This window comes from Formica exsecta, unplaced genomic scaffold, assembly GCF_003651465.1.
Source record: "Formica exsecta isolate Colony F162 unplaced genomic scaffold, ASM365146v1 scaffold308, whole genome shotgun sequence".
Taxonomy (NCBI): domain Eukaryota; kingdom Metazoa; phylum Arthropoda; class Insecta; order Hymenoptera; family Formicidae; genus Formica; species Formica exsecta.
In genome coordinates this window covers 1,094,724-1,112,905 of record NW_021850337.1, presented here as the reverse complement: position 1 = coordinate 1,112,905, position 18,182 = coordinate 1,094,724, and the positions used below count along the sequence as shown (strand labels likewise).

Below are 18,182 nucleotides of genomic sequence, written 5' to 3'. Positions count from 1 at the left end.
GCATTCCCTTTTTTCCTGCACTCGCCTCTTTTTATGATTTTTTTTTGTGTGGAAAATCGGGAAATTTAAAGCATAATCGGTCATAAATCGCTGTGCTTTATGCGACCTATGCTAAAGAATTATATAATTATTGTTATCTCCTCGGTATCGCTGACGACAGATGACTTCTTAATGTAAGAAAGATTGTAAATGCCATAAAAATTAGGAGTGTTTTACTTTCAAAAATATTTTGAATAATATGTAAAATTTTACATGGCGTTTACGCTTTTAATAAAACCTGTACAATTATTATAGCAGTTAAAGTATAACGTAATTATAATATTGTTCGTTTCTCGCGCTTGTGTTACAGATATTACGAGATTGTCAGGGATGTCAGGCCGAACAAGGGTACGATCCTCAAGTCTTCGGTGGAGTACATAAAGTTGTTGAAGAACGAGCTCACGAGGATGAAACAGAGCGAGCTCAGGCACAAGCAACTCGAACACCAGAATCGACGGTTGCAACTGCGCGTGCAGGAGCTCGAATTGCAAGCGAAGGCACACGGACTTCCGGTTTCCGACTTCACCTGGGCGTCTACCTCTGCCATGCTCAACAGCTTCCCGAGGAGTAAGCTCGAGCAACGAAAGGTAAGTCGGAAAGTCTTATCCCGGTTGGCTTCGTATCTCGTTACATTCACTTACTCGTTTACATATCATCGCATGTCATTTCATCCGTGACATCATCCATCATACAGAGAAAGTTTCACCGTCTAACTTCTATCATAATAATTATAAACTTGCGCATGTGATCTTAATTCTCGTTCTCTTACCCATATCCGTTCTTTTAACAATAAAAATATATACTCACATTTTTTTATTCAGTTAAAAATAGTATTACATATTTTATATTATATGCAATATAATATATGAAATATTTATAACGACATTTACGATAATTGATTGCTCAATTAAATTATTACTCTTAACATGCGACGATATACGAATGATATCGTTAATTTCGATCGGTAGAGTATTAGTGAGTGCGGTGTGTCGTAACGACGAGTCATTTATTTATAATCTTAATACAGCAGTCGCGATTTTCGAGGCAGTAAAGATCGGCGGCATTGATATATAACGATTCGATACATGATCCTTGATCCGAATAAACCTTCTGCTCGTTCGTCAGACTAGTTTCATAACGCATGCATCTGTTCCGACGAACGGAGGCAAATAGCTGTTTGCTTACTCCATCGTTCATTCGTTCGCGAGAGAGCACAACGTGTCTTCTACGTTTTATATGTATATATCGATACTCTCGTATACGAGAGCGATAAAGCTGTCTTTTGACAGCGCCGACGTAGAGAAGTGTAGCGGTGTTTTATTACGCAACCGAGAGATCGACCCGAGGCCGTGTCTTGCATAATGAGAGAGAAATGTTTTTCTTATTTACGTACAATTAACGCATCGATCTTCGTCTCGCCTCGAGCGCGACTTTCGCGATGATGATCTTTCGATATCTTGTTTGATTGCTGATGACAAAGCGGGGGAAATGTTCGTTTAATACTCGAACAAACGTTAATAAAAAGAGCAGCTTCCACGCGGGATGCAAATTTTACACAGCATTGTAACTATAATTGTGAAAATTTCAGTAATTCGCGAAAAGAAAAATTTTTACAATAATTAAAATAATTTTAATTATTCTATTCTCTCTTTATAATTATTATAATTATTGTGGATATTATAATTTTCGCTTGAAAAAAGGAATGAATTATTTCTCGCTTCGTTATTATTCGAAACGTTAATCTTAATATGTGGCACCAGCACCAAGCTGACTTTCCACCTGACGATTCTTCATCGGCAGCGTATTATTGCCCCGAATAATGAACTGCCGGCTTATCGCCTGGTTGCCGTGCGAATCGCTTTCGTTCGTTTTGCCCCTCGTTATGATTTTGCTCCCCAATTCCGTTTGAGAAAGAATATCTTTCGGAGAGATAACTGTCACCGTTGTCCTTGCTCTTTAAGGCGTTCGATGACGAAGCTATCTCTGTAAGATGACGGCAAAAGTTACCGCTGATTTAGTGGGCGAGATAAAGTTATGCATACGAGGCTTGATGCGCGCAGTTTCGTGATGCGATTAAGAACTCTCAAAGTATCGATAAAACGACAACGCGCTTCGACGAGCCACTTCTGTGACGACAGATCTAGGTCTCTTAAGAAGAGATTATGTCGACACCGAGGAACTAGCTAAAGAAACAGAGGTGGTTTATTAATCTTCTCATATCGACAATGGCGTAACTGATGTCTGTTCACACTTGCAAAATTTTTATACATTTGTATGCAAAAATTGTGTGAAATGTCGCCAGCGCGATTGATCGGAGAGATATTCTCATTACAAATTTTTGAATAAATATCTTGAATAATTTATGAGGAAAAAGCTGCACGATTTTTCTATCTTCTTCTTTATCTCATCTAATTTAATTAATTATATTCCGAGTTTGGACAAACTTTGTTTGTCGCGAATGCGACGGTGTGTGGCCGTGACGATGACTAAACGATTGTTATATGCATTGACGTTAATTCACGTTCGCTCAGTTTCGTCGCGTTTTCGGAAACATTCGCAGTTGCTGCGACGCGCGAGATAACGTAAGAGACGCGATATGACGTACCGAGAGAGGGATGAGTTGAATTATTGTTCGAGATAAAGTTCTGCCGGAGCGTAAGTAGTCTGACAAGCAGCTTCCTCGCGGTTAGAGAAATTTAAACATTGATAATGTCCCGCTTCGCGATTCGAATTCCGAGACCGAGGCGAGCGAAGTGTCTCGCGCGTATTGCACAAGAAATTTTACTGCGACACTTAACCGTCGGTTTGCTTAACGTTAATTTCGTTCCTCAATTTACCTTGCGCGAAACGTAAACGGTCTCGTGTCACAAGTGTGTCCCAGATAACGATAAATTATTTTCAGAAAAAAAGGATAAGAGAGAGAGAGAGAGAGAGAGAGAGAGACGACGAGTCATTTATTTATAATCTTAATACAGCAGTCGCGATTTTCGAGGCAGTAAAGATCGGCGGCATTGATATATAACGATTCGATACATGATCCTTGATCCGAATAAACCTTCTGCTCGTTCGTCAGACTAGTTTCATAACGCATGCATCTGTTCCGACGAACGGAGGCAAATAGCTGTTTGCTTACTCCATCGTTCATTCGTTCGCGAGAGAGCACAACGTGTCTTCTACGTTTTATATGTATATATCGATACTCTCGTATACGAGAGCGATAAAGCTGTCTTTTGACAGCGCCGACGTAGAGCAGTGTAGCGGTGTTTTATTACGCAACCGAGAGATCGACCCGAGGCCGTGTCTTGCATAATGAGAGAGAAATGTTTTTCTTATTTACGTACAATTAACGCATCGATCTTCGTCTCGCCTCGAGCGCGACTTTCGCGATGATGATCTTTCGATATCTTGTTTGATTGCTGATGACAAAGCGGGGGAAATGTTCGTTTAATACTCGAACAAACGTTAATAAAAAGAGCAGCTTCCACGCGGGATGCAAATTTTACACAGCATTGTAACTATAATTGTGAAAATTTCAGTAATTCGCGAAAAGAAAAATTTTTACAATAATTAAAATAATTTTAATTATTCTATTCTCTCTTTATAATTATTATAATTATTGTGGATATTATAATTTTCGCTTGAAAAAAGGAATGAATTATTTCTCGCTTCGTTATTATTCGAAACGTTAATCTTAATATGTGGCACCAGCACCAAGCTGACTTTCCACCTGACGATTCTTCATCGGCAGCGTATTATTGCCCCGAATAATGAACTGCCGGCTTATCGCCTGGTTGCCGTGCGAATCGCTTTCGTTCGTTTTGCCCCTCGTTATGATTTTGCTCCCCAATTCCGTTTGAGAAAGAATATCTTTCGGAGAGATAACTGTCACCGTTGTCCTTGCTCTTTAAGGCGTTCGATGACGAAGCTATCTCTGTAAGATGACGGCAAAAGTTACCGCTGATTTAGTGGGCGAGATAAAGTTATGCATACGAGGCTTGATGCGCGCAGTTTCGTGATGCGATTAAGAACTCTCAAAGTATCGATAAAACGACAACGCGCTTCGACGAGCCACTTCTGTGACGACAGATCTAGGTCTCTTAAGAAGAGATTATGTCGACACCGAGGAACTAGCTAAAGAAACAGAGGTGGTTTATTAATCTTCTCATATCGACAATGGCGTAACTGATGTCTGTTCACACTTGCAAAATTTTTATACATTTGTATGCAAAAATTGTGTGAAATGTCGCCAGCGCGATTGATCGGAGAGATATTCTCATTACAAATTTTTGAATAAATATCTTGAATAATTTATGAGGAAAAAGCTGCACGATTTTTCTATCTTCTTCTTTATCTCATCTAATTTAATTAATTGTATTCCGAGTTTGGACAAACTTTGTTTGTCGCGAATGCGACGGTGTGTGGCCGTGACGATGACTAAACGATTGTTATATGCATTGACGTTAATTCACGTTCGCTCAGTTTCGTCGCGTTTTCGGAAACATTCGCAGTTGCTGCGACGCGCGAGATAACGTAAGAGACGCGATATGACGTACCGAGAGAGGGATGAGTTGAATTATTGTTCGAGATAAAGTTCTGCCGGAGCGTAAGTAGTCTGACAAGCAGCTTCCTCGCGGTTAGAGAAATTTAAACATTGATAATGTCCCGCTTCGCGATTCGAATTCCGAGACCGAGGCGAGCGAAGTGTCTCGCGCGTATTGCACAAGAAATTTTACTGCGACACTTAACCGTCGGTTTGCTTAACGTTAATTTCGTTCCTCAATTTACCTTGCGCGAAACGTAAACGGTCTCGTGTCACAAGTGTGTCCCAGATAACGATAAATTATTTTCAGAAAAAAAGGATAAGAGAGAGAGAGAGAGAGAGAGAGAGAGAGAGAGAGAGAGAGAATATCACAGAGAATGATCTCTCTTGCTCTTTTATAAAAATATATGAGATATAATTTTCGTAAATGATCGTTTTTAGAGATTTACTAATATACAGTCTGTATAATATAATTTATCTGATTCATTACACGCGTTTGCTTACGTATGATTTTATTTATACTTTACTAGCTCAATTTATTATATAAATTAAGACAAGATTAAAAACGGAGGAAAATGATGGTTCGAAGAAATAATCCGCTACTCGCGTTCGTTCCGAGATTGCATAATTGCAAACGTAATTGCACGTCTTAAATCCGTACGCGCCTGAATGTCGTGCAAAATATTTACCTCTCTACCGCCTCGTCGTTGTGCGTACGCTCTGCAGAGCGTAGTCCTTATCGCCCGTCCGCCTCTTATCGTACAGGCTACCTCACGCGAGACTTATACCTTTTATCTTGCATCTCGGCGCGGCGATGTATTTTCGCGAGAGGAACACACGCAGCGTTGCGTCGTGTCGGGACAAAGGATAATCGCCGAATGAGTTGTAACGTCAGAAACACGGCGTTGCGCAACCACGCGCCACAGCATTTTTTCATGCAAATTTAACGCCCTCCGCGCGCGCCGTCCGAGTACACGCGGTTATGTAAAAAGTGCATGCGATCGTTTCGCGGAATACCGCGTGAAGTATGAAATCGTACGACCGCGAAAAAAATGTGGTTGCCGGCGAAGCGACGAGATTTTTATTTTTCAAAAGGATAATAAGCGCATTTTACAGTTTTCTTCTCTCTTGCAAAATTATACCGTAGCAATTTTCGACGAGTCCAATTTATGGAGATTCACCCGAAGAACACATACATGTTTACGCAGTAAGCCTTATGTAGGATATTCGCGGTTTTCAAGCAGCTCCTTTCATTCGCGACGCTTGAGACACTCTCGCGTCTGTAGTGTAACGCGAATAAAACTCGTTGAATGCAAATTCTACCATAAATTCGTGACGACTAATCCGATGTATTAGTCGCACCGGTAATATAACGACGAATTGGAACGAAGTAAATTGGATCCACGGTCGTTTGCGTCTGAAACACGATTGGAAATTAATTCCGGTTCTGGTAAGCCAACCCGTCTGTGACTTCACAAAGTTATCAGCTGCATCTGGCAGAGAAACAGCTTCAATCAGCTTACTTTGATACGTGTATGACGATAGCGTTTAAATCCTCATAATATCGACTATTTAATTTTCCGAATTGTTTTGGATTGAATGATTAATTCTTTTTTATTTTACAATTTTAATGCTTTTATTTTTCTATGGAAAAGACAGTGTATTTGATAATTGATTTTATCATTTTCTCGTTGCGCATATTTTATAATATTTTAAAGACCAATCTGTCAATTAAGAAGTCCTGATAATTTCTGATGAGTCTCAAGATTTAATTTTCCGAATAATCTCATTTTCAAAATTTTTTTCAAAGACTACTCTTTTTCAACTAATATATGTAGCTATTGACTGCTCCTAATCTTAGTACTAATTTTGTTACAAAATTCAGCATGTACATTCTATCGCATGTGCAATGTAAATAGCAATAAACGTTCGATATTACCCATACATAACATCGCTTTTCCGCAGAGCACATCATTAACCGAATGGACAAGCATCGAATATATGTAAACATGTGTTTATATTTCCTGCTTTAAAAAAGATTTCATCAGCGCATCCAATCCTACTTTTTCACAGAAGATCAACAGCATATCCATTTTTTCATGGAAACTTCAGCATATCCATTCCTAGCTTTATAGAAGATCTCGCATTGGAACACTACTCGAATTCCCACGTTGCATCCTGTCCCAACGTTTGAATTTGCGCCCGAGGGCGGCTCGTTTTACAGGATGCTGGATACTTTTCTGCCGTAGATACCGGATCTGGCGGTGACGGAGGAGGCGAGCCTGAGCATGTCGCAGCTCGAGGATCTCATGGAGGACGACACTGGCGGTCCCGTTCACGGCGGCGACCCGATGCTGTCGTCCCCGCATCTGCCACCGTTGAGCCCACCTGCGGCCGCCTGTCACCACGGTTTAACCGACGAGGACACCCTCGGCAGTCTGGCGGTGACCACGTCGAATTCCTCGTCCGACATGGACATTGTCGCGTAGCGTCCAAAACCACCGTCGTCCGTCGGCTTCGCGCGCGATCGAAGTCGACTCCCGAAACTTCCATCGTCGCGGAATTTCCTGATCGGCTTTTGACCGAGATTATTGATTTAGGCTTGAGAGTGAAAGAGAGAAAGAGAGAGAGAGAGAGAGAGAGAGAGAGAGAATGAAAGAAAAAATCGGAACGCTATTTTGGCGCGAAACGAAAGCGGAGAGCTGCTGCGACATCGTATATCTTCATCGTGGAAGAACAGGAAGGAAATTCGTGCGACATCAATTGGATTTTATTGGAGCGACCGCGCGCGCTGATGCGGATTTATTTAAAACTAGTCATCGACTCGAGAGAAACTTACTTTGGAGGATTGGCAAAAGAAACAAAGAGGTATACGCATACGCGGATTAGATGTTGCTTGCCACAGAGAAGATTAAAGGAGATTGTTTCGAATATTTCACAATCGAGCAAATGATCATGTTTGTACTGGAAAAACAGTCGTCGTTGAAGAAGAAATACCGACATTCTCTGAAACGAAATTCCGATTACTTGATTAAATATAAATCAAGATAATTATATATTGACGAACTCCTTCTAGAAAATTGAAAGACACAATTAAATACATTCATCGGACTTCACAGATACTGCCAATTATCTTAGCAATAATTTTCACAATGATGAAGAATATATCCAGCGATTACTGTTGCAACATCCTTACTTCTTATCTAATATGTCATTAATGAGCGCTGTCGAAGACCCTTTCAACCTGGGAAATCATCAAGAAGATCATGAAAAAAATTACCTTGACAAGGACGTGTCAAATTCGCATTACGCGTCCTTGAAGATCCAGTACGCGGATCAGATGGAAGTTTTTCGGGTCGATGACGAGAACCTCAAGAGGCAATCGGGCGTTTTCAAGCTGTCCGGGATCTTTCCAAGTGGCGGTGAAAGTCGTTATCGCCGGGCGACGGAGGAGGAGTTCAGGGTCGTTCCAATTGCGAAGAACGGAGGGCTCGTTGTCACGATTCTACGAACGGCTGGCCGTTACACCGATAGAATGCGTGACGTTTTACGTGCGTTGTATGTTATGTCAGTGCACCCGAAGGACGCGCTTTTGTCGCGATTGAGACGAGCCTAAACGTTCGCTATCATTAATCGAGGACGATATGTCGTCACGATGCGCATCAGTGATGCGTCTTGTATTGCTGGACGATTTCAGGATCTTTGACGAAGAACGAGAACGTCAAAAGTGCTAATTATATATAGTTTGTTATGATATTACTTAATCACCGAGAAATTATTTTCGTAGATTGCGAGATGTGCCGAGAAAAGATGGTCTCCAAGAGAGATGAGGAAGGGGAAATATTTTTAATAAAAGATTTTCTCCCGGGATATATATCTTTTCTATAAGAGATATATAATCGCAAAAATAAAAGAGAATATTGGGATAAAAACAAAATGTTGCAATAACAAAAAATTAACTGAAGAGAGAGAAGAATCGGATCAATTTCAGTATATTAAAAGAGATTTGCAATTTCAATCTTCAATTTGTTAAATATAATAACTTAATATACGAATCGAGTGCCTTTATATAAAAAGAATCGAAAAAACATATTTTCGAAAATACACCCTTCGATTTTAGTATTAGAGTTCGTATATGTAGTACCACACAATCAGGAATTTCTTATCTTAGAAATACACAATGTAAAAGTTTTAAACAGTTTTATTAACAGTTTCTAAAATCATCTGCATAGCAAAAAATTTTTAATCTTTGTAAAAATTAGTGATTATCTTTAAAATTATGGCCTTTCGAGGATTATGAAATTCTCTGTGTTTTATAAAATTATATTATTTTGCTACTATTTTTATCTCAATCGACATTTTTTCCAAAGATACGATGATAGAAAATACAAATATCAGAGAATTATATCAAATACAAAGTACTAGTATACCAAAACAATTTTTGATAAAATTCGATCGCGTCAGTAAGATAAAGGGCTTCATACGTACACGTAAGAGACCCGTATTCAACTGGTTATTTGCGAAAAGGCTCACGCAATCTGCCATTAATTGTCTATCGTACGCGACAAAGGCGCCCGACATTGACGTCGATATCGGGGCGATATCGCGCCCGATACCCCGAGAACAGGCTCGTAGCGGATGAGCGAGTACTATACTCAAGTTCGTTATAAAGTTTGCTAATAGTTATTGTCCTCTCGGCAGCGTGCACGTCGTGGCCTGCCTCGTGTGTCGCTCGCAGCGAGCATACGGTGGCTCTTGTGCTCGACGGTCCTTGATTTCATCGCTTACCTTGCGTTCGCCGGGTATAACCCACATTGCCCGAGTCGCCACGTCGCCTCGAGCAAGGATCGATGATTATTTGACCGGAGAATCACCGTCGATAAATCATTGCTGCTCGATAGCAAGGGCAGTAATTAAAGTATCGCCTACTTTTCAGGAGAGAACGAGAAGAAATTTCAATATTCATTATAAAACGGAATATTGGGAGAAGGATAAGAGATATTATTTTAAATACATAAGTCGAAATATTATTAAATATCAGGCAAGCTTTTACAATGACGATTAATTGGATTTTTACAATAAAATGAAAATAAGATTCTTTTACCAGTTAGTCGATCAGCGCAATTTTGATAATTTTGAAATTAAATATAATTTCTTTTTAATCAAAAAGACACAAAAGAGAAACAAAGACTATGAGGATATTCTTTAGGACTGTTCTTTCGCTTTCTTCTACGAGTGTATTTTCTATGTAATTTCCTGATTAAATGTTTCTATAGCTTTGAGCAATGTTAGGGAAATAATAACGGTCTAGAATATGTAAACACTATCACTTCCTATCCAAATACACACGGTTAAATCACAAGCGATCACGGATAATGGACACTTCTTATTATTTGAAGAGATTAGTGGGAAAAAAAATTTTTTTAAAGTTATTTTTCAAAAATCTGGTAAATATTAATTTTCTTTCTACTCTGTACAAATATCTCAAATGAGTAATATATTTAATACATTTTAATTATGGTATAATTGATATGATATGATGATATATGATATTGTAAATATCAATATTATATTTGATATCTCAATCACGCAGTATGTAGCTGACGCATTTTTCTTACGATAGGGATAAGGTTATTTCCTATCTTATTTATCTACTTTGATTACATAGAAAGTGATAGAGTTAGACATTCCAGACGTGGACTATAGGCAGAAGACCAACATACTGCCCTCGAGTGTGTTCTTATCGCATCATTAGTTCTTAAATAAATAGAGAACTCTCTTTTGTGAAGAAATACATTCTCCGTAGTTCATAGTCTAGAAAAACGCTCGTAAAGAGAAGCGTTCGAAACTTTTTGATAAACGAAACGGCGTCTCATGGATTCAATGGTGCCAGTTTAAATCAAGATAAATAAAAGATTGATCTTCCCCCCTTGAGATGAAAAATATTTTGTTATATGTATACATATCGCGAGAATATACTATATTATAACTTTCCTCGTTTTTCTCTGAATTAGTTTATATATAAGTCAATTCCTCGATAAAAATGACATTTATAAAATATATTCGACACATCGAAACCGGGACAATCAATGTCGTTCCGTGACTCTGTTTCTAAAAGATAAAAGACTAAACTTTTCACATCATATACAACAGAAAAACAATAATATATACACAACAATAATATATACACAACAGACGCTCATGTACAAATTATCCTTATGATTTTGAGTCGCGGAACGACTTAGTTTGTTCTGGCTCCAAGATGGTCGATGTGTAAGGTACCTATAGAAGAGAATGTTTTTGTATCCAATACGCGGTACCCACACTAGCGCAGGTCGCAAGTTTTTAGTGTACGATCTGTAACTCATCTCGAGGACACTTCTTCGTCAGCACATACTCCAGGTATATATACCTTCTTACGAGATCTATGTAAACGAACTACAGAACAGGTCGGAAACGCGCGCGCGTTGTCGTGCGCGATATTCTCGTTTCTCGCAAGCGTGACTGAACAAACGAGCAAAACGTTGCAAAAGCAACGGCAACAACAGCAGTTGTTGCTCGCGGAGACTGCGATGCCCTGAGGCTGATACGTCCATTAACAAATCATTCCGTTCGCGATATATGAATTTATTGCGCAACGCAATGTTGTCGCGCGCAAATACAAACGACCGTTGTAGCGAGTAATTTTATGTTAACGTTGCCAACGTACGCTCTTGTTGATTAATTGATGTTTAATTTTAGCTGCGAGAAAAGCTCGGCAAACATCAAAGATGCAACGTACGCGCGCGCATGAGAAAGCGAGAGAGAGAGAGAGAGGGAGAGGAAAGGTTTTGTAAGAAATATATTTAAAAAAAACCTTTGAAAAAAAATTCTTTCTCTCTTGCGTTTTCAAGCTGTAAAAGTTAATTAGGGAATTTCATATAGAGCGCCTCGGTTATTTTTAACGCTTTATCATTTACGAATTCTTTTGTAATTTTCCAGTCAATTTTTCTTCGAACGAAAATTTGATCAAACGCTATTCTTGTCGCATATTCTTTCAATATCTTACATTAAGAAATTAAATAAAGAATAAGGTTCCAGTTTTTATTTGCAGTTTCAAAAGATAATCTTTACACAAGGACGCTTTTCTTTTTCATTATTTACAATTGGATAAATTATTAATGGCTTGATTTTTGTTCAGGAAAAGTAGACTCCAAATTGATCAAAGAATAGTCTGTCCGCAAATGTAGAGAGACCCCGTTTCTCCGAGACATCCTATATTTATGCCTCAAAATTAGGTGCAAAGTCGACGAGCAAAAGAAATTTCGTGCTTTGAGTGATTATCAAAGTTCGTCGAATGTTCTTTCGCGAAATCGGACCAACTCGCAATTCCGTGCACGAGCCGCGCGATACTGAATATGTAACGATTCGACGACACGGTGCATTCGGGTGCCTCGGGTCGAAATAATGGGGAGAGATGAGAGGGAGGGACTCTCTCCCCCGCTGTCGGTGCTGTGTAACCACCGGGGGAAAATAAATAATCCGAGTACACGGTGTGCGCCTAAGGTAAATACCGATTCCGGTGGCTCGCGAAAAACTTTCTTGTGGGGGACGACGTTTCTGTTAAAAAAGGGGGCTTGTTAGGACTTTTGGCGAGAACGTGACTGTGCTCGCGAGTTTGACCCGAGATTTGGTGCGAAATTTCACGCATGCAAAATATTCGCTTCGTGCAAACGTGAGGATGGTTGTCGTCAAATTCGTTTATTTTTTCAATTAGCTAGAAATTAGAAAGATAAAAAATGTGTGTGTGCACAATTCACTTTTCGTTTTGATTAAGTATTCGGCGTTTAAGTTCGATAATTGATCGATGGCAAATAATATCGCAAAAATTTAATTAACATTGTTTCTTCATTGATATCGAAGCGGCGCGATGACGTCGAAAGTTGCAAATTTTTCCGACTCAAAACGCCAAGGGCAATTGCCATCGTGAATGCATAACGAAAGTTAAGTATGCAATAATGATTAGCAGACATAACTGGTTTGCCAGCGAACCTCGAAATAGGTCATACCCCGAGGGTACGCCATTTATAGAGTGCTGCCTACCTTTAAACCCAGAACGAAACTAATTTCTGTCAGAACGAAATTTCACGACGATGTGCAATAGCGCGTTGCGGAAGACGTATTGGAAATTTATCGGAACACAGCTATAACACTTGTTTCCGACTGTAACATTCCCTTGACGCATATTGATGTCGCAAGAATAATTTTCAAATCTAAAAAAAAAAGATATTTAAATATCGCGTTACATGTCAACAAGAAATTTTCTTTCCTTTATTTCTATAATTTTTTACAATTTTTTTTTATATCGAAATAGATTATTAAATTACACATTTTAGTGTTTAATATTTTTAATTTGTTTCTTGGGTTTGGAAATACGATCTTTTACATTTTGCGCAAAATTTTATTCTTTCAAAGAAGATTTTGCGAAATTAATTTTTGAAGTAATTTAATATAAACATTGCGAGATCGTTTTTATGAGTGACAGACGTGACAGACGTCTAAAATATGATTAGACGGAAATCGAGTACATATTTTTGAATGTAATATCGATTTGATTTTCGTAATTTAATGTCATCCGTTCTGTTTCTCGTGTACTCCGTTCTGTTTTTCCTGTGATTTTAATGGTTTTATTATTTCTATCTCGTTCAATTGGTCAAGATCCAATTGCTGTTTCTTCTTCTTTTTCTTTGATAGTTTCTTTCCGAACAACTCGCCATCCTGAATCGTTTCAGGAAGCTTCTTGTTCAATATCTCCGGAAGAAGAAGTGACATCAAGCCGCCAAATAAGGCGCACGTTCCGAAAATAACGAGTGGCAATGGTGTCCATATTTCCGACAGGTGATTAACATATGGCGCGATAACTCCGCCAATTCGAGCAAAAGTGGAGCTTGCACCCAATCCGACATTTCGGATAACAGTCGGATTGCAAGTTTTCCTATCATTGCCAAGCAAAATAGCCACGGCATATCGGCAGGGACAAACAATGTAGCAAGTAATGCTAATCCGGACCTCATACAGCTGCAAAGGCTGATTTTCCTACCCCATCGATTCAGGGTGAAGATGAGAAACATATACGCCAGTACTTCCACTATCCCGGATATTACAAAATTAACGTAATCGTTACCGCCGAGATTGAACGTGTGCCAAGACAGTCCGTAGTACGTTTCGCTGTTAACTAGCCAGTTGAAAAACAAAACGATGCTTTTTGCTCATTCGGAAGTTTGATCTCTCGAACATAATTCGTCGTACGAGGCGACAACAATCCATATTCAATTTTCGCAATTCAGTCATGCTGACGTCGCAAGCTTGCGAGTCGTCCTTGCGAATCGGTATCGTTTGCATGCGGGTGCATAACGTCGCGACAACGGGAGTAAAAACGAGAGAAAAAAATGGGAGGGCGAAAGTACAAGGCAGGTGTGCCGACCATAAATAAGAGACACTGCTGCCGATGTTACGTGCTGTACAACGAGATTGAAAATACTGCGAACGCAGAATATATGTGGTTGCGCGTTTCTCTCGCCCGATTGAAGCCCCTCGTTACATCGGCATTGCGCTACTTTTTAAAAGATGCTTACTAAATTTCGCGATTCAATCACACGAGAAATTTAAGAGTTAGCCAACGCTCTTTCTTTATTTGTTAATTTCTCTTCTGTCACTTTAATATCAATCTTTATGTTCATCCAATTGCTGTTTCTTCTTCTTTTTCTTTGATAGTTTCTTTCCGAACAACTCGCCATCCTGAATCGTTTCAGGAAGCTTCTTGTTCAATGTCTCCGGAAGAAGAAGGGACATCAAGCCGCCAAATAAGGCGCATGTTCCGAAAATAACGAGTGGCAATGGTGTCCATATTTCCGACTGGAAGCATGAATAGCATATAATTTTATTTAATTTTGTATAGTTTATAAAAATAATTGCTAATTTACCAAGAACGTCAATAAATTTAATTCTTTTTTTCTGATATCGAGAGAAGTGCGTGATGAATACAACGTACCAGATGATTAACATATGGTGCGATAACTCCGCCAATTCGAGCAAAAGTGGAGCTTGCACCCAATCCGACATTTCGGATAACAGTCGGGAATTGTTCTGCAGTGAACACATAAATTGCACCATAGGAAGATGTGATTGCAAGTTTTCCTATCATTGCCAAGCAAACGACTAGCCACGGCATATCTAAAAAGATACATAAACTTTATAATTACAAGATAGACTTTTATGAATTTGCCTGAATTTTATGAATCGTTGTGAAATAAAATAAATGTTACAAAGTTTTGCAGTATCATATTAAACGAAACCGCATATTATTCATTGGCTCTCACCGGCAGGGACAAACAATGTAGCAAGTAATGCTAATCCGGACCTCATACAGCTGCAAAGGCTGATTTTCCTACCCCATCGATTCAGGGTGAAGATGAGAAACATATACGCCAGTACTTCCACTATCCCGGATATTACAAAATTAACGTAATCGTTACCGCCGAGATTGAACGTGTGCCAAGACAGTCCGTAGTACGTTTCGCTGTTAACTAGCCAGTTGAAAAACAAAACGATGCTTTTTGCTCATTCGGAAGTTTGATCTCTCGAACATAATTCGTCGTACGAGGCGACAACAATCCATATTCAATTTTCGCAATTCAGTCATGCTGACGTCGCAAGCTTGCGAGTCGTCCTTGCGAATCGGTATCGTTTGCATGCGGGTGCATAACGTCGCGACAACGGGAGTAAAAACGAGAGAAAAAAATGGGAGGGCGAAAGTACAAGGCAGGTGTGCCGACCATAAATAAGAGACACTGCTGCCGATGTTACGTGCTGTACAACGAGATTGAAAATACTGCGAACGCAGAATATATGTGGTTGCGCGTTTCTCTCGCCCGATTGAAGCCCCTCGTTACATCGGCATTGCGCTACTTTTTAAAAGATGCTTACTAAATTTCGCGATTCAATCACACGAGAAATTTAAGAGTTAGCCAACGCTCTTTCTTTATTTGTTAATTTCTCTTCTGTCACTTTAATATCAATCTTTATGTTCTTTTTTTTTTTTAATTTTGATATCTGAAAATTGAAGAAAATATATCTTGTCGATGGTATTTATATTCTGGCGCTCGCGTTTGGATGTGGGTTTCCCCGTAAGTTTCACCGTCTCGTGAATAAAACATCGGCGCGGACCAGGCCGAGGACGAGCACGCGCTCGCAATGAGACGCGCGTGTCGCGTGTTTTAACACGCATTCGAATTATACGTATCCCAGTAAGCCGGTTCCACCGGCTTTTCCCCGTCGTTGGTGCTTTTGCCACGCACCTTTGTCGTTCGTTCGAGCACGCTGCATTCGCTCGCTCGTTGACAGCCGATGGCTAACGGTGCCATAAGCGTGTCATGCGAACGGCGAATTTAAATGCCGTCACATCGGCAGTGCGTGTGCAATTTAAAGATACGCTTGTGTCAAATAATCATGCTTTTGCAAAGAACCGATAATTAATTTTATATATTGATCTTGAATTTTAATAACATGATTTTATCAAAATTACTACATTTTCTTGCTTATACTTTCATTTTTAATGTCTTTTCAAGTTTGAATCTTTTTTTTTTTTATAAAGTGCATTCGCCTCTCGTAGATCTGCCACTCGTGACAGAATCGTTGGAGGAATCGCGGGAATTATCGTTGACGCGCGTATTTCTCGTCGAATTTTCTCCGGGCGCAGCCTCCTCGACGCAAAATTGCGCACGCTTCGCAAGCACAGATAAATCTTCTCCAGATGTCGAGCCCTCGCAAGCGAGAGCATATCCCGACCGATATCGTATCTCGAAACGGACGCGTAAGTCAATACTCCCGGAATGCGAAAAGACGTTTTCCGCCGAGCGAGTTTGCAGGAAGAGAGATCATTTCGACACGCGAGAAGAGATCCGCGATCTCTCGACTTTTCGCAGTCCTCTATGATAACATGTGTGATACGATAAGGTATATACACCCAATAGATATAAGCGAATAAGTACAATACGTAGGCTAGGAGAAAACGTGCGAAGAATATATTTTCGGAAATATTTTACGACGGAGAATCTTACGCTACGCAATATCGTCAAATCTTGCATCTTATCCTGTATTTAGGATCCTTGTCGACTCGATAGTTGTTTGCGATTTTTTTTTTGGCAAATATATATAAAATACACGTGCGAAAAATACATGTAACGGCACGCATACAGGAAAAGTGCGAAAGATAGCGATAAAGCGAGAATGGTGTTATCAATTTTCATAGTTTATTTGTTGACAATGCAAGAGAGATAGATGCGGAAAGCGTATAATGTTAATGATATCGATAGTAATAGTAATAGTAAAAATTATCGTTATTGTTGTCGCATCGTTAATGTTACCGTTTTGAGACCATACTTTATCATCCGTCATTGTTACATCGGCGTATCGCCATTGGCGATGTTACGTCTCGATGTCGATGACTATCCATTGTTATCACTTACTATTGTACAATTATTAGGGCATGCAATTACGATCATGTAATTGTGATCGTTATAAATGCGCGATGACGAGCCAGGCGAATCGAAATTGTATTAAGTTCGATGATGATTGGCCGTGATGGCGAAGCGGATGAATTATGTTATGTTATGTATATGTTTTACTCGTTGTTACTCGCGATATTATGGTTGCAATTTGCGTAGAAGTGGATATGACGCAGTGCCTGACAAAATGAAGATAAAGGATGACGTTACTGAATTGTTGTGAAGTCTATTCATTCGTTATATCAGCATGATTGCCTCTCTCCTATTTTCATCTCCTTTTTTGGCATCATCGAAATCCGCTTATTAAATACGCGAATTGTACATACGTGATACAAGAGAAATGTGTAGTATATGCAACGATCAATTTATTCAATTCGGAAAAATTTTTTTATTTTGACAGATTTGTCTTTTATATTTAGTCATAAAAAATTTGCATGTATAATTAAGCATCTACATTTTTCAAATTGAAATTTTTACACTACAAAGCTACTTTTATACTGCAAATTTAATTTACAAATGTCCCGTAGTCAAGAATACCACAGAGCCTTAAATATTTAATCAACTTGATTATCATTGAAACGGATAAGCTACGTTTATTTGAAATTCTTAATTTTTCCGCGGATTATCTGCATTGTGACGGGTCAATAACCCGCCGGCGGTGAGGAAAAGTGCGCGCTTAGTGGCGATATAAAATTCAACATCCAGAAGGAGTTAATCGTGAACCCGGAACTCTTTCTTTTCAAAAGCGAGATTTGAGACGAAGTAAAAAAAGAAGGGAAAAGAAAGTAGGAAGGCGAGAAAAATGGCAAAGAAGCCGAGAACACAAAAATGAGACATAACGAGAAGATTCATCGAGATTAACTGATATCTCTTCGGTGTTTCTACAGCCTCCGAGTACGAGAAGATCGCATCTTTATCCCATTTCGTCCTCGCTATAATTCCTTCATTCAGCGGTAACGAGCGATCACGAGAAGGAAATGCAATTTGCCGTGACGACGGACGGAAATGGGCTTCTCGAGTGGTTTCGGCGTCGGTCAGGTCGGTGCACAGGGCAAGGA

The 18,182-nt window shown here is 39.4% G+C and overlaps 2 protein-coding genes across 5 annotated transcripts in view; one reads left to right on the top strand and one right to left on the bottom strand.

Annotated features, from left to right (window-relative positions):
• Positions 1 to 12,832, top strand: part of LOC115237754 (microphthalmia-associated transcription factor) — a 105,059-nt gene extending 92,227 nt beyond the window's left edge. For all 4 annotated transcript variants that reach the window (XM_029811003.1, XM_029811000.1, XM_029810998.1 and 1 more), the window contains exons 6-7: positions 350 to 626; positions 6,829 to 12,832. In XM_029811003.1, coding sequence (XP_029666863.1) covers positions 350 to 626; positions 6,829 to 7,068 — 517 coding nt within the window. In that variant the 3' untranslated portion in view covers positions 7,069 to 12,832. The remainder of the gene's footprint in view (positions 1 to 349; positions 627 to 6,828) is intronic.
• Positions 12,833 to 14,281: 1,449 nt separating this feature from the next.
• Positions 14,282 to 17,843, bottom strand: LOC115237727 (organic cation transporter protein-like). Its single transcript, XM_029810963.1, has 3 exons — positions 14,938 to 17,843; positions 14,610 to 14,791; positions 14,282 to 14,473 (listed from the first exon to the last, which is right to left on the bottom strand). Exons 1-3 carry the CDS (start codon positions 15,038 to 15,040, stop codon positions 14,282 to 14,284), a joined length of 477 nt encoding a protein of 158 aa, XP_029666823.1. The 5' UTR covers positions 15,041 to 17,843.
• Between the last annotated feature and the right edge of the window lie 339 nt (positions 17,844 to 18,182).